The following is a 17,907-nucleotide window of genomic DNA, read 5'->3' on the forward strand; positions in this document are numbered from 1 at the left end:
GATTGAGGGAAGAGAATTGCTTGAGCCCAGGAGGTCGAGGCTGCAGTGAGCCATGTTAACACCACCGTACTCCAGCCTGGGTGACAGAGTTGAGACCCAGTCTAAAAAGAAAAAATGAAAAACTCTCCCCCCAAAAAAACAAAAAAGAAAAGATTAATATGGAGGGAGGGAGTTGTAAAATTAAAGAAGGTGCATGCGTGCAGGTATGCTTGTGTGTGTGTCTGTCTAACAACGGCAGAAGCAGGCGAGGGCTACTGTGGTGGTCATTCTTCCCCTCCCCATTTTGCTCCACAGTTTACAAGCCCTTCCACTTTCTCTCTGAGGCAGAAAGAGCAAGGGGTTTCCCCTCCATTTTATGGTTGGGAAAATTGAGGCCTGCCTGAGTGTGACTTGTGCCAAGTCACTCTGGTCATCTAGGGCAGAGGCTGCCCAGAGCCCAGGCCTCCTGCCTCCGGTCCCCAGCCCACAGCCCAGGATTAGGCAGAGCCAGCTACTTGCCCATGGCTGCCCTGACTTCTTACAGGGATCACTGAGATTCTGATGAACAGACCTCGTGCCCGCAATGCCTTGGGGAACGTCTTCGTCAGTGAGGTAAGAAAGGGTGGGCGCCAGGGTGGGCTGGGGATGGGCTGGGGATGGGCTGGGAGGATCTAACTGGGTGTCCTCTGTAGCTGCTGGAAACTCTGGCCCAGCTGCGGGAGGACCGGCAAGTGCGTGTCCTGCTCTTCAGAAGTGGAGTGAAGGGTGTGTTCTGTGCAGGTAGGTTCTCTCTCCTGCCCCCATCCGGGCTCCGCGCGGTGCCCACCAGCCTCCAGGGGTTGGGGGAAGCCTCAGATCAGCTCCAGTATGGGACTCATTGTTGCCATCTGACAGATGTGAATGCAGACTCGGGGAGGAAAATTCCCTTGCCTAGGATCACATAGCTAGTTAGAGGTAGGATAGACTTTAGTTGGAACTTGGCCCCTCTAACCCTTAGATCCTAGTTATTTCGGCTATGCCATGCTTTGTTCTGACTCTTCACGGGGGAAATAAGAAAATGGAGTCCAAGACGGCTGCAGTGGCTCACATCTGTAATCCCAGCACTGTGGGAGGCTGAGGCGGGTGGATCACTTGAGGCCCGAGTTAGAGACCAGCTTGGCCAACATGGTGAAACCCCTTCTCTACTAAAAAATACAAAAATTAGCTGGGTATGGTGGCAGGCACCTGTAGTCCCAGCTACTCAGGAGGCTGAGGCAGGAGAATCACTTGAACCTGGGAGGCAGAGGTTGCAGTGAGCCGAGATCACACCACTGCACTCCAGCCTGGGGGAAAAAAAAGAGAGAGAGAAAATGGAGCCCAAAGATGCTCATAAGGTCAGTGGCCAAGATGGAACTCTATGCCCCTTTGCCTACCAATAGGATCTTATTCCCTGTCACCAAAGCCTTCCACTGTCCCTGTGTCATTTGGTCCTCACAACTGGGCGAGCACCATGAACTTCCATTTTAGAGATTGGAGGAAAAATGCACACCAGGCCCACAAGAAGCAAGTCAGCTGCCAGTAGAGCTGAGCTGAGAACAAACTCTGGAGGGTGGCTGGGGAGGGGCCGACAGGGGCCACTGTGGATCAGGAGGGGACTGTGGAGGGATGGGAAAGGGGTAGCATGATGCTCAGGAGATTTCAAGGGGAGGTGGCTCAGCCCTTAGGTCTGAGCTGTCAGGGTCAGGGTGCCCAGCCTGGGGTCTGTGCTGACAAGTGCACAGACCAGTCAGCTTGACCCAGCTGCTCTGCCTGAGGTCTTTACCCTACCCTGGCCTCTTCCTTTGGCTCCATCTCTGACCTCTGTGAAGGTCACGTCACACCTGCTCTCCCCCATTAGCTTCGCTCGTCACTCTCCCAGCTAAGCACAGAGAAGGAAGGGGCTGCATGAGGGTCAGGTCTGCCTCAACTAGCTCTAGAATTCCTGGGCTAGTTCCTGCCCCTCTCTGAGCCTCAGTTTCCCCATCTCTCACAGAAGGGCTGGAACTGATCAAAGACTTCCAAAGGCTCTCCCAGCTCTGACTTCCTGTAGCCTAGGACTGGAAGAGTCTATTTACCCCCTACTCCTGCTCACCCCTGCATCTGGCCTTGGAGCACCTCACCACGGTCACTCTTCCTGCCAAGGCGCTTGCCCACTTGCATGCCGCTGCGTCCTGTGCCCGCTTCTGTAAGAAATTGTGGTGAAATATAAATAACACAAAATTGACCATTTTAACTGTTTTTAAGTGTACAATTCAGAGTGGCATTAAGTACATTCACAATATTGTGCAATGTCACTGCTATCCACTCCCAGAAGTTCTTTATCATACCAAACAAACTCAGCCTGTTCAGACAGTGACTCCTTCCCCCTTCCCCTCCAGCCCAGGTAACCTCTGTGGGACTTAGTCTCTATGAATTTATCTATTCTAAATACCTCATACCAGTAGAATCATATCGTATTTGTTTTTTGGTGTCTGGCTTATAACATGTCCTCAAGGTTCCTCCAAGTTGTGGCAAATGTCAGAACTCCATTCCTTTTTACGGAGTAACATTCTATTGTAATGAGGAGCATTCTATTGTGTATATGTCACATTTTGTTTACCCAATCATCTGTTGATAGATACTTGGGTTGTTTTCACCTTTGGCCACTACGAAGAATGTCCCCAAGAACATTGGTGTACAAGTACCGTCAGCCCTCCGCATCTGCGGGTTCCGCACGCACAGACTCAGCCAACCTCAGATTGAAGATGTTAATAACAAAAATAACAATGCAACAATAAAAAATAATACAGATAAAAACAACACAGTACAACAGTTTACATAGTATTTACATTGTATTAGAGATGATTTAGAGCAAGCTTGTCCAACCATTGGCCTCTGGGCCACATGTGGCCCAAGACGGCCTTTAATGTGGCCCAACACAAATTTGTAAACTTTCGCCGGGCGCGGTGGCTCACGCCTGTATTCCCAGCACTTTGGGAGGCTGTGGCGGGCGGATCACGAGGTCAGGAGATCGAGACCATCCTGGCTAACACAGTGAAACCCCATCTCTACTAAAAATACAAAAAATTAGCCGGGCGTGGTGGTGCGTGCCTGTAATCCCAGCTACTCGGGAGGCTGAGGCAGGAGAATGGCGTGAACCCAGGAGGCGGAGCTTGCAGTGAGCCGAGATCGCGCCACTGCACTCCAGCCTGGGCGACAAAGCGAGACTCCTCAAAAAAAAAAAAAAAAAAAATTGTAAACTTTCTTAAGACATGAGTTTTTTTGGTGGTTTTTTTTTTTTTTTTTTTTTTAGCTCATCAGTTATCGTTAGTGTATTTTATGTGTAGCCCAAGACAATTCTTGCAATGTGGCCTAGGAAAGCCAAAAGATTGAACACCCCTGGCTTAGAGTATACAGGAGGATACATGAGCATAGGTCATATTGCAAATACTACAATATTTTATACAAGAGGCTTAAGCATCTGTGGATTTGGGTATCTGAGGGAGTCCCGGAACCAGTCCCCTACGGATAAGGAGAGACTATCTGTTTGAGTCCTTGCTTTCAACTCTTTTGGGTATATACTTAGGACTAGAATTGTGTGGTAATTCTGTTTAACTTTTTGGAACCCACCAGCAATGCACCAGGGTTCCATGTCTCCACATCCATGCCAACTTTTTGTTTGTTTTGAAAGCCATTCTAATAGATGTGAGGTAGTATCTCATTGTGGTTTTGGTTTGCATTTTTCTAATGACGATGATATTGAGCAACTTTTCAAGTGCTTATTGACCATCTGTATATCTCCTCTGGAGAAATATCTATTCAAGACCTCGGCCTCCCAAAGTGCTGGGATTACAGGTGTGAGCCACTGTGCCTGGCCCTTTGCCCATTTTTGAATTGGATTGTTTTGTTGTTGAGTTGGAGGTGTTCTTTATATATCCTAGATATTAATCCTTTATCAGATACATGATTTACACATATTTTCTTCCATTCTGTGTGTTGTCTTTTCTTTTTTATTTTTTGAGACGGAGTCTCTCTGGTCACCCAGGCTGGAGTGCAGTTGGCGCGATCTTGGCTCACTGCAGCCTTCACCTCCTGGGTTCAAGTGATTCTCCTGACTGCCACCAGAGTAGCTGGGATTATAGGTGTCTGCCACCATGCCCGGCTGATTTTTGTATTTTTAGTGGAGACAGGGTTTCACCATGTTGGTCTTGAACTACTGACCTCAGGTGATGTACCTGCCTTGGCCTCCCAAAGTGCTAAGATTGCAAGCATGAGCCACTGCACCCAGCCATTTCTGTGGGTTGTCTTTGTATTCTGTTGATAGTGTCCTCTGATGCACAGCAGGTTTCTGTTTTGATGGAGTCCAGTTCACCTTTCTGCTGTCACACCCTCATTTGATGCTGCTCTTTTGCCTTGACTTCCTTGCCCGGGTTCCTGGTGTTTCTCCTTCCTCGCTGGCTGCCTGTCCTCAGGTCTTCTTTGCTGGATCCTTTAACCGCCATTTTCCTGAGGGCTGGTACCAACCCCTTGCCATCTGCAGGTGCAGACCTGAAGGAGCGGGAACAGATGAGTGAAGCAGAGGTGGGGGTGTTTGTCCAGCGACTCCGGGGCCTGATGAATGACATCGGTGAGGATCTGGGTGTGGGGTGGAGGAGGGGGTTTGGGGTCCCTGCCGATGACAGCCCCGCCACCCCACCAGCATCTAAGGAGAGTCTTCTTTCTGTTGGGAGTTCTGTGGGAAGACAGATGCCTCTCCCAGGGGGTTGGGGGAGGATGACAGAGGGCAATTCTCCCAGAGAAGGAGCTCTGGCTCTTCAGCTTTTGCGTCTACCCTCAGGGTTCAAGCCTGGCCATTCCAAAGCAAGTCAGTTTCCCCAAGCATGCTTTCAGGCTTTGACAACTGCTCTTCCCTTTGCCTGGGATACCCCTTCTTGGTTACTTGAACTTTTACTCATCCTTCAAGCCCCCGAGTATCTCCTCCTCCAGGAAGCCTTCCCAACCCACCCTCCGAGCTTCCTTTTATTGGAGCACTGATGATCCTGGGTCACTAATGCCTGATACACTTTGTCTTCCCCATGAGACTGAGCCCCATGGGAACAAGGGCTATGTCTGATTCATTCTGTGTTCCCAGTTCCTAGCACCCAGCACAGGGCTTGGCACACAGAAAGGCAGGTGCCAGGGAGGCCAGCAGATTAGGCCTACACAGGCATCATCCAGCCCATCCTCCCATTCCTGTTCCCTGGCTGATTCCATAACTTTCCCTAAAGGGAAAATTGGCTTCTAAGAGGCCAGGCACAGTGGCTCACTCCTGTAATCCCAGCACTTTGGGAGGCCGAGGCTGGCGGATCACGAGGTCAGGAGTTCAAGACCAGCCTGGCCAACATGATGAAACCCTGTCTCTACTAAAAACAAACAAACAAAATTAGCCAGGTGTGGTGGCGCACCTCTGTAATCCCAGCTACTCAGGAGACTGAGGCAGGAGAATCGCTTGAACCTGGGAGGCAGAGGTTGCAGTGAGCCAAGATCGCGCTACTGCACTCCAGCCTAGGTGACAGAGCAAGACTCCGTACCAAAAAAAAATTAAACAAATAAATAATAAGATAATCTGGCTGAGGCTCCATGTAATGTCCCCAGACCTGGGTCCACTGAGGCCTCTGTCCCAACCAGCTTTCCCTTCCCCAGCCTTGAGTCTCTGTCCTGGTCCCACCAGGGCCTCGAAGGCTGAGCCCTTCTTCCTCTCCACAGCAGCCTTCCCTGCACCCACCATTGCGGCTATGGATGGGTTTGCCTTGGGCGGAGGCCTGGAGCTTGCCCTGGCCTGTGACCTCCGAGTGGCAGGTACTGGGCCAGGACTGGGGGCAGAGGGTGGGGCTAGGGAGTTGGGGGTGAGTGCAACAGGGTGAGTCTGGGCACTCTGCAGTCAGCCACTGTTCTTGGCTTCAAACCAAAAGCAAAACTAAGGCAAGGCAGGGCACAGAGGGTGCTCAGGCAGAAGCTGCTTCCCCTCCTGGTACAGCCACTAACTGCTGTAGTATCTATGACCTGTCAGAACCTGTTTCCTTCATTTTGGGAATATTTGACCAACCTCAGAGCAATTGCTCTTAGGAGCCAAGGAGGTCAAAGAGCAATGTCCAATCCTCCCATTCTGTCCAAGTCAGACTTATCTGCCATGTTTCAGAAACAGGTGAGCCCCAGGGATAGTTTGTCAATGGCTGAGTTCATCACAAAGGTGCCTGGGCAGGAATACTGGCACCAGCCAAATTTGCATTACTTGTTCTGAGCAATTGAGCTTTGTTTGAAGAGTGGGAGGAGACAAAGAAGATAACTGGATCATTTTTTCAGGTGACTGACCTGGTGGTTAGGAGCAGCCTTCTTGGATGCAGTTAGGCAAAGTCTGAATGTCCTCTCTTCTCCCCCCACCTGCTCTCTCCTGCCACCCCAGGAGACATGTAAAAATGTGTAACTCCAGGCATGAAAGTCGCTTCTGTCTACACAATGCAGATCAAAGAGAAGGAACTGACCAGGTGTCCAGGCACCAAAATACCAGGCTGGTCTAGCCCCAACTCTGCTTCTCACATGCCCATGTTCAGGCGATTGACTCACATGGTTTGGGGAAGACTACGAGGGAGTCCATGTAAAACCCACTCCCTTCTGCCCACGTTCACATGGCCCATGCTGAGGGAATTCAGAAAAGGAGACAGACCTGGGGGCGTGCGTCAGTCAAGGCAAGTTTCTTGAAGGAAGGAAGCAAAAACTCAGGACACGGACTGGAACAGTCAGGGCAATTTCAGGCTGTGACAAAGCTGGGAGAGACAACCGTAGCAGGAGCAGGAGTCACTGACACTCTAGGTCAGGCCAGGGCTAAGCCAGAGAACCTATTAATAGTAATCCACAAATCGGTATGGGGCACTCCTGGGAACTCTCTGCTCCCAGAGTCGTACCTTGCGTGATCTTTAGCAGCTCTCTGAAGCAGACAGAAGAGGGCCAGCCATCTTTCTTCCACCTTTGAGGCTTGGGAAGGGTGAGGGACTTGCTGGTGACACAACTCCACCAAAGGGGTGTGGTGAGATAAGGGCCTGGGCTCCTGACTTCTGGGCTAGGGCTCTTCCAAAGGCATAGTCTGGAGAGTCCTGGCTGTGGCCAGACCATGGGGGAAGTGGCTAGAGGGGCGAGTAGAGAGCACAGGCAGGTGCGGTCCCAGGGATTAGCACTGAGGGACCGGATGGGGGAGGGAGGCCTCACTCTGTTCTATCTGAGCAGCTTCCTCGGCCATCATGGGACTGATTGAGACCACGCGAGGGCTCCTCCCGGGGGCAGGTAATTGGAACTACAGCACCTGCCCAAATCCACCCCATCAGGGTCCTTCGCTGCTTTCCTTTTTTGCCCTCTGTTCCGGGCTCTGCCCTCCTATCTGAACTCTGCTCCTCTGAGAAGTCTTGGCTGAGTCCCAGCCTGGGCCTTCTCTGGATTCCCACTTCCCATGCTGATTCACACCCTGCCCCTCCATCCTGGCAGGAGGGACTCAGAGGCTGCCACGCTGTCTGGGGGTGGCCCTGGCGAAGGAGCTCATCTTCACGGGCCGACGACTTAGTGGAACAGAGGCTCACGCACTGGGGCTGGTGAATCACGCTGTGGCCCAGAACGAGGAGGGTGACGCCGCCTACCACCGGGCACGAGCACTGGCCCAGGAGATCCTGCCCCAGGTGTGGTGACAGCTCGGCACCGCAGGGAGGGCCGGAGTCATGGGGGAGGCAAGTGTCGGGCAGGGTGCCCCTTGGGCTGCACTTCCATTCACCCAGAGACATATGATTAGCCTTCTTCAGAGTTTAACGATCCAGTAAACACAAGTCAAATTTTAATTCTGAATTAAAATGTAATGTAAATGGAATTCCAAAGGACTGGAACCAAATGGGCTTGAAAGCCCTCCGAATGTAACACTGTCCAGTAGACCATTCTGAGATGAGATAAATGGTCTATACTTGTGCTTATCCAGTATGGGAGCCACTAGTCAAATGATTTAAATTAGAGAAAATGAGTGTAGTTCCTCATTCACACTAGCCACATTTCAAATGCTAATAGCCACATGTGGCTTGTGGCTACTATACTGTATAGCACAGCCTTAAACCCCAAAGACTGAAAAGCAAGATTCTAAAATGGATACAGAACTTCCAACCCATATTTCCTACCATACTGCCTGCTGGAGATATTCTTGAAATACAACATGCTGGACATGTATTAAGCCTTTTTTTTTTTTGAAGAGACAGGGTCTCACTCTGTCATCGAGGCTGGAGTGCAGAGGTGCAATCATGGCTCACTGCAGTTTTAAACTCCTGGACTCAAGTGATCCTCCCGCCTCAGCTTCCCAAAGTGTTAGAATTACAAGCATGAACCACCGTGCCTGGCCAGGATTCATTTTTTAGCCAGATGTGGTAGTTTGAGCCTGTAATACCAGTTATTTGGGAAAAAGCATTGCTTGCACCCATGAATTTAAAGCTGCTACTGCAGCTCTGTGTAAGCTGATCATACCACTGCACTTCCAGCCTGGCCAACAAAGTGAAATCCCATTGCTAAAAACAAACAAAAAGCAAAAAAACAACCAAAAAAACACCTTCATTAAAGAAATCCTCAAATAGCATGGGAGGGGGTGAGGGATAAAAGACTACACATTGGGTACAGTGTACCAAAATCTTAGAAATACCACTAAAGAACTTATCCATGTAACCAAAAGCCACCTGTTCCCTAAAATCTATTGAAATAAAAGAAAAAAATTAAAAAATCCTCAAATAATAACCTCTCAGCATGGTACCCCAAAAAGGTACTAGGGAGCAGGTTAGGCTCTGCCCAGGCACAACCCTACCAGCTGAGGGCCCAAAGCCCTCAGCAGGGATATCTGGGATCTGGCTGGCTGGGGTCTCCAAGGCCCTGTGAGGGTCTGCTGGCTTCTCCCAACTCTAAGGGGACCCAGGATAGAGGGGGTTGAGTAGAGGAAATCCCAAATTTCCATAAAGATTAAAAGTGGGCCGGGCGCGGTGGCTCAAGCCTGTAATCCCAGCACTTTGGGAGGCCGAGATGGGCGGATCACGAGGTCAGGAGATCAAGACCATCCTGGCTGACACGGTGAAACCCCGTCTCTACTTTAAAAATACAAAAAACTAGCCGGGCGAGGTGGCGGCGCCTGTAGTCCCAGCTACTCGGGAGGCTGAGGCAGGAGAATGGCGTGAACCCAGGAGGCGGAGCTTGCAGTGAGCTGAGATTCGGCCACTGCACTCCAGCCTGGGCGGCAGAGCGAGACTCCGTCTCAAAAAAAAAAAAAAAAAAAAAAAAAAGATTAAAAGTGGCTGAAATGGAGCTAGGTTAGACTAATTTATAATAAATTTGTCTTAGCCTACAATGCTAGGTGCCTTAATACAGTGTCTCAACTCTTAGAACAATCCAGTTGAGTTGATTATCCCCATTTTATTTGTGAGAAAACCCATAAAAGTTCAGTGAGTTGCTCATCAAGATCACAAAGAGTGATTGCAGTATTAGAAAAAAAACAACACTGGTATTTTGGCATTTATTTTGCACAATACAGAATGCAATATAAAAAAGGTATTTTAAGAGAGTAAGCTAGGTGTGGTAGCTCACCCTATAATCCCAACACTTTGGGAGGCTGAGGCAGGTGGATCACCTGAGGTCAGGAGTTCGAGACCAGCCTGGCCAACATGGTGAAACCCCGTCTCTACTAAAAATACAAAAATTAGCCGGGCATGGTGGCATGTGCCTGTAGTCCCAGCTATTTGGGAGGCTGAGACAGGAGAATCACTTGAACTCAGGAGGCGGAGGTTACAGTGAGCTGAGATCGTGCCACTGCACCCTAGCCTGGGCGACAGAGTGAGACTCTCTCAGAATTAAAAAAAAAAAAAAAGTAAAATATGTACAAAATTTTAAAAACTGAAACTAAATATTTAATGCATTTCAAATATAAACATTTACAAACATATCACAAAACAAAGTTAACCATACATCATTTTAATATTGATGTATATTGAATTAATCATACAAAAGTAACCATTTTGGCTTGGCATGGTGGCTCAAGCCTATAATCCCAGCACTTTGGGAGGTTGAGGCAGGAGGATTGCTTGAGACCAGGGGTTCTAGACCAGCCTGGGCAACATAGTGAGACCTCACTTGTATTAAAAAAGAAAAGAAGCTGGGCACAGTGGCTCATTGCTGTAATCCCAGCACTTTAGGAGGTCAAGACAGGCGGGTCACTTGATGCCAGGAGTTTGAGACCAGCCTGGCCAACATGGCAAAACCCCGTCTTTACTAAAATTATAAAATTTAGCTGGGCAAGATGGCTCATGCCTGTAATTACAGCTACTCAGGAGGCTGAGGCATGAGAATCACTTGAGTCCGGCAGGTGAAGGTTGCAGTGAGCCGAGATCGTACCACTGCACTCCAGCCCAATTGACAGAGCAAGATTGTTAATAAAATAAAATAGTATAATTTTGAACAAAAATCCTTTCTTTCCTGTCTCTTAAATGTAAATAATCCTAATACTTCTTAAAACAGATCTTCTTTAATTTGGGGGTCAGGGACTATAGCTTTTTGAAAGCATTTGTCTTTTTTTTTTAAGTTTCATCATATATAAATGAAGAGTCTGATGCTGTTGCCTAGACAATATTAATGCTGTCAGGTTTCTATTACACTTGGTTAGAAAGTCTCTGAACTAATACAGAACTCTGGGTCACTCAAGGGAGTGGCTGATTGCAGCTTTCACACCTAGACCTGTAGACTATAGGGTTTGTCTTTTTGCATTAACTAAATAACAATCACAAAACAATTCAGATTTCCAAATATACTGAAATAATGGTACTATATAATTACTGATATTTTCAGTACTTAAAAGTAGCTTTGTATACCAAAACACCAGTCTACCAAAAACAAGTCCTGGCGTGAGTAATCCCACAGTTGAGACCTTCTGGGTCAACCTGAAAAACGAAACTTCAACTTCCACCTATGTTACTGGGTGCTCAGAATAAAGGTTCCCAGATAGGTGGGAGCCAGGGATAGTGTAGATGGCCACCATCTAGTGGACAAATCACTCTGATAGGGTAGCAAATTGTTCCAGAGTTTTCTCAGCCCAGAAAAAAACTGTCAATATCCTCAGTTTGCATCAGATTTCTTTCTTAAATAGTAAATACACATTACACTTTGAGAAATGGATTCGGCTGTGTTTTTTAATTTTCTTTTTAGAGACAGGATCTTGCTCTGTTGCCCAGGCTGGAGTGCAGTGGCACGATCATAGCTCACTGCAGCCTTGAAGCCCTGGGCTCGAGCCATCCTTCCACCTCAGCCTCTGAATAGCTGGGACTACAGGTGCAAGCTACTGACTTGGCTAGAATTTGGCTGTTTTCACTCACAAACATATGTACATACTATTTTTAACTTTCTTTAATTAAAGGGTACTTTTTTTTTTTTTTTTTTGCCCAGGCTGGAGCACAGTGGCATGATCACAGCTCACTGGAGCATTGACCTCCCAGGCTCAAGTGATCCTTCCACCTAAGCCTCCTGAGTAGCTGAGACTACAGGTGCAAGTCACCACGCCCAGCTATTTATTTTTTGTAGAGATGGGATCTCACGGTGATGCCCAGGCTGGTCTCAAACTCTTTGGGCTCAAGCAATCCTCTGCCTCAGCCTCTCAAAGCCCTGTGATTACAGGCGTGAGCCACAGCACCTGGCTAAGATTACTTTATTGGGTAGTTACCTAAATAATCATTCATATGGCAAGCAAATCTAAAAGAACAGAGGAGTAAGAAGGGCATAAGGTAAAAATCAAAGGCAAGACGACCAGCTAGTCCTGGTTTACCTGTGGCTTTCCCAGTTTTAAAAGTGGAAGTCCCACATCCCAGTAACCCTTCAGTCACAAGCCAACCCAAACAGCCCTTCATTCCCCAATCCCTCTCTCCCCCCAGATCATCACTATTAAGCTTCCATACTCTTCCAGAAATTTCCATTGCATATGGAAGGACGTGTATTATGCACATATGCTTACATATTTAAATTAATTCCTTTTAATGACTTAGAGGACAAGAAATATCTTTCGAGGCTAATCTGGTTCTAACAAATTTTAAATATGCATAGTAAATAATTCACACATGGAAGAATAGAAAACAAAACCTTCATTTTATATAACAAAACATTTATAAACCTTCATTTATAAAACGAAACAGCCGGGCGCGGTGGCTCAAGCCTGTAATCCCAGCACTTTGGGAGGCCGAGACGGGCAGATCACGAGGTCAGGAGATCGAGACCATCCTGGCTAACATGGTGAAACCCCGTCTCTACTAAAAAAATACACAAAACTAGCCGGGCGAGGTGGCGGGAGTCTGTAGTCCCAGCTACTTGGGAGGCTGAGGCAGGAGAATGGCTAAACCCGGGAGGCGGAGCTTGCAGTGAGCTGAGATCCGGCCACTGCACTCCAGCCTGGGAGACAGAGCGAGACTCCGTCTCCAAAAAAATAATAATAATAAAAAATAAATAAATAAAACGAAACAAAGGTTTTGTTTTCTATTCTTCCCTACCCTTTTTTAGGGTACATTTAACCAGTACCCCAACACTAAACCTTTCTGTTGTTCCTATCTTTTTGCTACCACAAGACAGGTGGAGTTAATATAAAAGTGCCTACAGGAGCCACAGCTCTGAGAGAGCATGCACACCAGCATTTTTCCAGTTTTTGCCACATTGCTCTCCTGAGGCATACTCTTTTACTTTTCTATCAATAATGTATGTAAATACTGGTTTCCCCAGTCTCGGCAGTAGTAGGCCTATTGCTATTTTAGTATTTGCTGGTCTGAGGTGAAAGGGCACAGTACCTCACTGTTTTGCCGTTCAAGCATGTAGCTGCTGGACATCCTTCATGTTCATATTTCTTTTCCGGTGAAGGACCTTTACATAAGCTTTTGTAAATGGTTTAAAAGTTACTTTATACTAACATGTTTGTAAATCAAGGACATTCATCTGTCATAAGCATTATAATTCTTTTTCCCAGTTTTTTTTTTTTTTTTTCTAGACAGAGTCTCACTCTGTCACCCATGCTGAAGTGCAGTGGCCCGATCTCAGCTCACTGCAGCCTCTGCCTCGTGGGTTTAAGCATCCCGCCTCAGCCTCCCATATAGCTGGGATTACAGGGGCCCACCACTATACCCGGCTAATTTTTGTATTTTTATTAGACATGGGGTTTCGCCATGTTGGCCAGGCTGGTCTCAAACTCCTGACCTCAAGTGATCCACCCGCCTTGGCCTCCGAAAGTGTTGGGATTACAGGCGTGAGCCACCGCGCCCAGCCGTTTTTCCCAGTTTTTTACTTTTGTCTTTCATTCACGGTGTTTTTCCCAATTGGAAGTTCTTCATTTTTATGTAGCTAGCTTTTTCATTTATAGTTTTTATGCTAATATACTTTAAAAATTGACTTTTCCTGAGCAAGTTTTAAACACTTCAAATAATATGATGTAAGGAGTAATTCCTCCTTGCCTGGAAGTGGGGCTGAGACTGGAGTGCTAGGGCTGGTGTGGAACCAAGGCCAGTGACAAAGCAGACACTGTTGCTTCTCTGTGGCTGTATTAAAATGCACCCACCCCCACCCCTGCACCGCCCAGCAGATCAGGATTTCAACTCAGCCCTGTCGACTGGAAAGCCCAAGCTCCTAACCCTGACTTTGTTTCACTCTGCTGGCGTAAAACCTGCTTACCACAGAGGCTGGCATTTGCTGAAATGAGGTTGAGGAAGTGGGAAAGCTGGCTGGGAGTCCAATCCAAGTCTCACCAATGATTGGATAAACACAGCCAAGTGCTTCACTTCCCTGCACTGCAATCTCCCAGCTGTAAAATGGGTGATCAGTGATGACAGCAGCTGGAAGTGTGGGTAGCACCATTAGATGAGTCCGTGGGGAGGAAAGTACTTTATAAACTAGTTATGTTGTGCATGTTGGAAGGACACCTGAAACCCAGGTGTTCAGGGTCAGAGGCTGGCTTATTTCATGATGGAAAAAGAACCTCAGCTAACAGGTTATAGGACTAACGCTAAAGAAACTACGTGTCAGTAGAATGGCTGGAACTAGACCCGGACATCTGCCTCCCTCCTTCAAAACAAAGCTGTGCACCTCAGACCTGCAACTATCAGCCTTGAGCCCCTCCTCAACCAAGACTTTGCTTTTCCCCAGGCCCCCATTGCTGTGCGGCTGGGCAAAGTAGCCATTGACCGAGGAATGGAGGTGAGAGCGTTTTGGGTTGGGACTTGGGGCCACTGAAGTTGGTCATGGCTGGGACGCAGTGCTTTCAGAGCTCAGACAGACTGACAGCACAGCTGGAAAGAACTCAGGAAGTGGACTCTTCTAACAGACTTTGACCTCACTCTCTACCCCAGTTTAACCATCTGCAACCTGAAGTTTGGCCAGATGATATTATTGTTTACATTCTATCCTATCTTTCTCCCCTGGAGAGAGGAGGAGATTGAGGTTCAGAAGGGGTAAATGACTTGCCCAAGGTCTCAGAGGAAGTGAGTAGGAAGAACCCGGGTCCGTGTGGCTCCCAGTCCATGCGGCAAGGTTTGTGCTGGCAGTCAGTAACGTGGCCTCAGGGCAGGGCTTGGGGTGATGCCTTGGGTGTGGCTGATCCATCTGCCCACCTCAACTCACCCATCCATTCACTCATCACATACTGAATCCAGACCAAAGCTGGCAATTGGGATACAGATAGATGAGTTAAACATGGTCACTGCCCCCAAGATGGGAGGGGGCAGCTACAGACACAAATCTAGGATAATGGCACCATGCTGACACCCCCAGAGAGGTTAGAGCTTTGTGGTCCATTATGATAGCCACGTGTGGCTTTTAAATTAAAAGTAAAATGCTCAATTTCTCCTTCCCACTAATCACAGTTCAAGTGCTTGACAGCCACATGTGGCTAGTGGCTACCATACTGGGCAGTGCTGGGTTAAAGAATATTTTCTACAGTTGGACTGTGGGAAGGATAAGAATTCCAGAGGAAAAGTATGAGCAAAGGCACAGAGGAGGATAAGCAAGCAGCTCGACCAGATGAGAGTGAGGGAAGAGGACTGTGTGCAAGTTCGAAGCACTGGCACTGGGCTGTCTGGGTTCAAAGACCTGCTCTTCCACATACTGTTGTGAACTTCAACAAACTATTTCACCTTTCTATGCCTCAGGTTTCTCAGCTGTAGAATAGGGACACTAACCCTTGCTGTGAAAATTAAGTTCACACACACGGTACTTCTCTTAGAACGAGGCTTTTAAGTGCCAGTCAGTGAGCCCTAGAGGCTGGAGCAATTGCCAGGGGCGAGGTCATAAAGGTCCAGGAATTAACAGGGGTGACAGGAAGCGTGGTGAGACAGCCAGATGGGAAGGAGGAACACTGAACTCCTCTGGCAAAATGTCTCAGTCTGTCTGGTTTCTCCCAGCACTGTTTTGTCATAGTTATGGTGTTCCTTCTCTAGGAAGGGAATTCCTTCTCATAGCTATCTCTGCTCACATAGAGATGTCTGTAGGTAACAGGGTGGGCTGGCTTCCAGTGTGGGTGAAGATGGACAAGGTCAGACCAATCCAGGGAGCACTTCTTTCTTGCAGGTGGACATTGCATCTGGGATGGCCATTGAAGGGATGTGCTATGCCCAGGTATGTAGCCCATGCCTGCTTGTTAACATAGGAAGGGCCAGGCTGGAGGGACTTTGTATAATACATGACCAATTTAGAAGGTTCCTCTCAACACAGTCTGACCGCATCCATCCTCCCGCATAAGTCACCTGGAGTGGCTTGAGGAGAGCCACAGTGCTTCTCTCTGGGACTTTTCCCTCAACCATCTAATGTATTGGGGTACATCCTGCCCACTTAATGCCGAGAATCACAGAACACAGGTCCTTAAGAGGAAGAAGCACTTCTTTTGCCTCTGTATCAGTTGCCACTGTAAAGGCCAGGCTGGAGTTGGGAGGTCAAGGGCTTGGTTGTAGCCTGCAAGCTGTGTTCAATGTAAGGGTGTACACTTGGGACTGACCTCTTAAATCTCTTACTCATGGGTGAGTAAAAAATGCTAATCTCCAGGTTAACAGATACCCAAAATACTCCTAAGGGGTGCTGGGACTTGGAGAAACTAGTGTGAACCTGGATTCAAAGCCAGATTTCTTACTGTAAAGAATTTTTCTTCTCTACTGAGCAGCCTCACGTCAGACACTGCAGAAGGCAGTGAGCTCTCTGGAGGCATGAAAGCATGAAAGCAGTGTGCGAGGGGAGGCTAATGCCGATGGGGCGCAGAGATACAAAGGCTGGCCTGTCTTCCCCAGGAGACAAAGCAGCCACGGAGGCTTACACCTTTGCATGCCTCAAGACCAGAGTCCAGAGACAATGGAAACACTCGGACCCTGGCTTTGTCATGGGCTGGACAAGCTTAAGCAACTCTTTCTGGGCCTCCGGCCCTGCTCCCCCAAAACTAGTATTTTGTACCTTGTTGCAGAACATTCCAACCCGGGACCGGCTAGAGGGCATGGCAGCCTTCAGGGAGAAGCGGCCCCCCACATTTGTTGGTGAATGACCCCCACTTTAACCTTCAGCTTGGGAGATGCATGCCCTGAAGAGCAGGATCCAGAAGGAAGATTTGTGGCCGGACTGCCTTCATTATTTCACCTCTCCAGGCTTCCGTTTCTTCACAAGGATGATGATGGAGATCAAATGACTGGCGTGATGCCTAGAACCAAGATGCTGATCCTACCACCTACTGCTGCCTTCCTTAGCTTCACCCTGGCTAGAAATAATCACGAGGGTTGGGTTTGCTTTGGAAAATGCCTGTCTCTCTACTTGAATGATAAAGAATTAAATTAGATCTCTCTGAGTCTTGGTCTCATTGGCTCTCAGCCCCTGACCTCTCTCAGTTATCAGGCACTCACTCACTAGAGCTGTCAAAAGATTTTAAGGTACCCCTAGTTTCTTCCTGTGGACAACAGAGGTAATAAATAAACTCTGACATTGGTTGAACATGTGTCAGGAGTCAAACTGCAGATCCCAGTCTCTGCCAGTTACTTGCTGTATAACCTCGGACAAATTGTTTAAACGCTCGGGGCCTCAGCTTCCTCACCCACAAAACAAAACTCGTGAAGATTTAGCAAAATAAAAACACTTCATAGTCAATAAATACATTTTAATTGTTAACTTACAGTGTTTTTGTGAGAACCAAATGAAATCATCACTGTGAAACCCTTTGTAAACTATAGGGTGGCAGAAAAATCTTTTTATTTTTTGAGACAGGGTCTCACTCTGCCACCCAGGATCCAGGCTGGAGCACAGTGGTGTGATCTCAGCTCACTGAAGCCTCCACTTCCCAGGCTCAAGTGATCCTCCCACCTCAGCCTCTGGAGTAGCTGGGACTATAGGCGTATACCACCATGCCCAGCTAATTTTTGTATTTTTTGTAGAGACAGGATTTCGCCATGTCACCCAGGCTGGTCTTGAACTACTAGGCTCAAGCAATTCACCCACCTAGGCCTCCAAAAGTGCTGGGATTACAGGTGTGTGCCACTACACCTAGCCTCCAGGAGACTCTTTCATAGCAGTTAGGAGCACTGAGAAGAAGGGGGCAACTAACTCTAATGGAAAGAAGGGAGGATCAGGAAATGGGCAAGTAACACTGGAATTGAAGCCTGAAGGATTAAGGAACATTTCAAGGACAGAAGAGAAAGTTTGACACAGCATGAGCAAAGGTGAGGAAGAGGTTGATACACTTAGAAAACCAAGAGCAGGCTGATACATAACCATACTGGTCCCAGTACCCCTCCCTCCTCTGGTACCAAGGCTATATCTTAAGCTATGGCCTTGCAGTCATCCTCCAACTGGATCTGAGCTCTGGCTAAGCTGAGCTTGGGCCTGGCCTAGAGTCACTAAACCATGGGC

The 17,907-nt window shown here is 48.0% G+C and overlaps 1 protein-coding gene across 8 annotated transcripts in view; it reads left to right on the forward strand.

Moving 5' to 3' along the window:
• Positions 1–16,852, forward strand: part of LOC105495067 (enoyl-CoA hydratase domain containing 2) — a 49,748-nt gene extending 32,896 nt beyond the window's left edge. For 4 of the 8 annotated variants that reach the window (XM_011764240.2, XM_071092901.1, XM_011764237.2 and 1 more), the window contains 9 exons: positions 524–591; positions 672–759; positions 4,517–4,603; positions 5,722–5,814; positions 7,237–7,293; positions 7,492–7,679; positions 14,179–14,229; positions 15,598–15,645; positions 16,478–16,852. In XM_011764240.2, the coding sequence (XP_011762542.1) occupies positions 524–591; positions 672–759; positions 4,517–4,603; positions 5,722–5,814; positions 7,237–7,293; positions 7,492–7,679; positions 14,179–14,229; positions 15,598–15,645; positions 16,478–16,555 (758 nt within the window). In that variant the 3' untranslated portion in view covers positions 16,556–16,852. The remainder of the gene's footprint in view (positions 1–523; positions 592–671; positions 760–4,516; positions 4,604–5,721; positions 5,815–7,236; positions 7,294–7,491; positions 7,680–14,178; positions 14,230–15,597; positions 15,646–16,477) is intronic. The other 4 variants (XM_011764238.2, XM_071092898.1, XM_071092899.1 and 1 more) reach the window with 4 other exon arrangements.
• Positions 16,853–17,907: the final 1,055 nt, after the last annotated feature.

The sequence above is a fragment of the Macaca nemestrina genome, chromosome 1 (genome assembly GCF_043159975.1).
Source record: "Macaca nemestrina isolate mMacNem1 chromosome 1, mMacNem.hap1, whole genome shotgun sequence".
In the NCBI taxonomy this organism is placed as follows: Eukaryota; Metazoa; Chordata; class Mammalia; order Primates; family Cercopithecidae; genus Macaca; species Macaca nemestrina.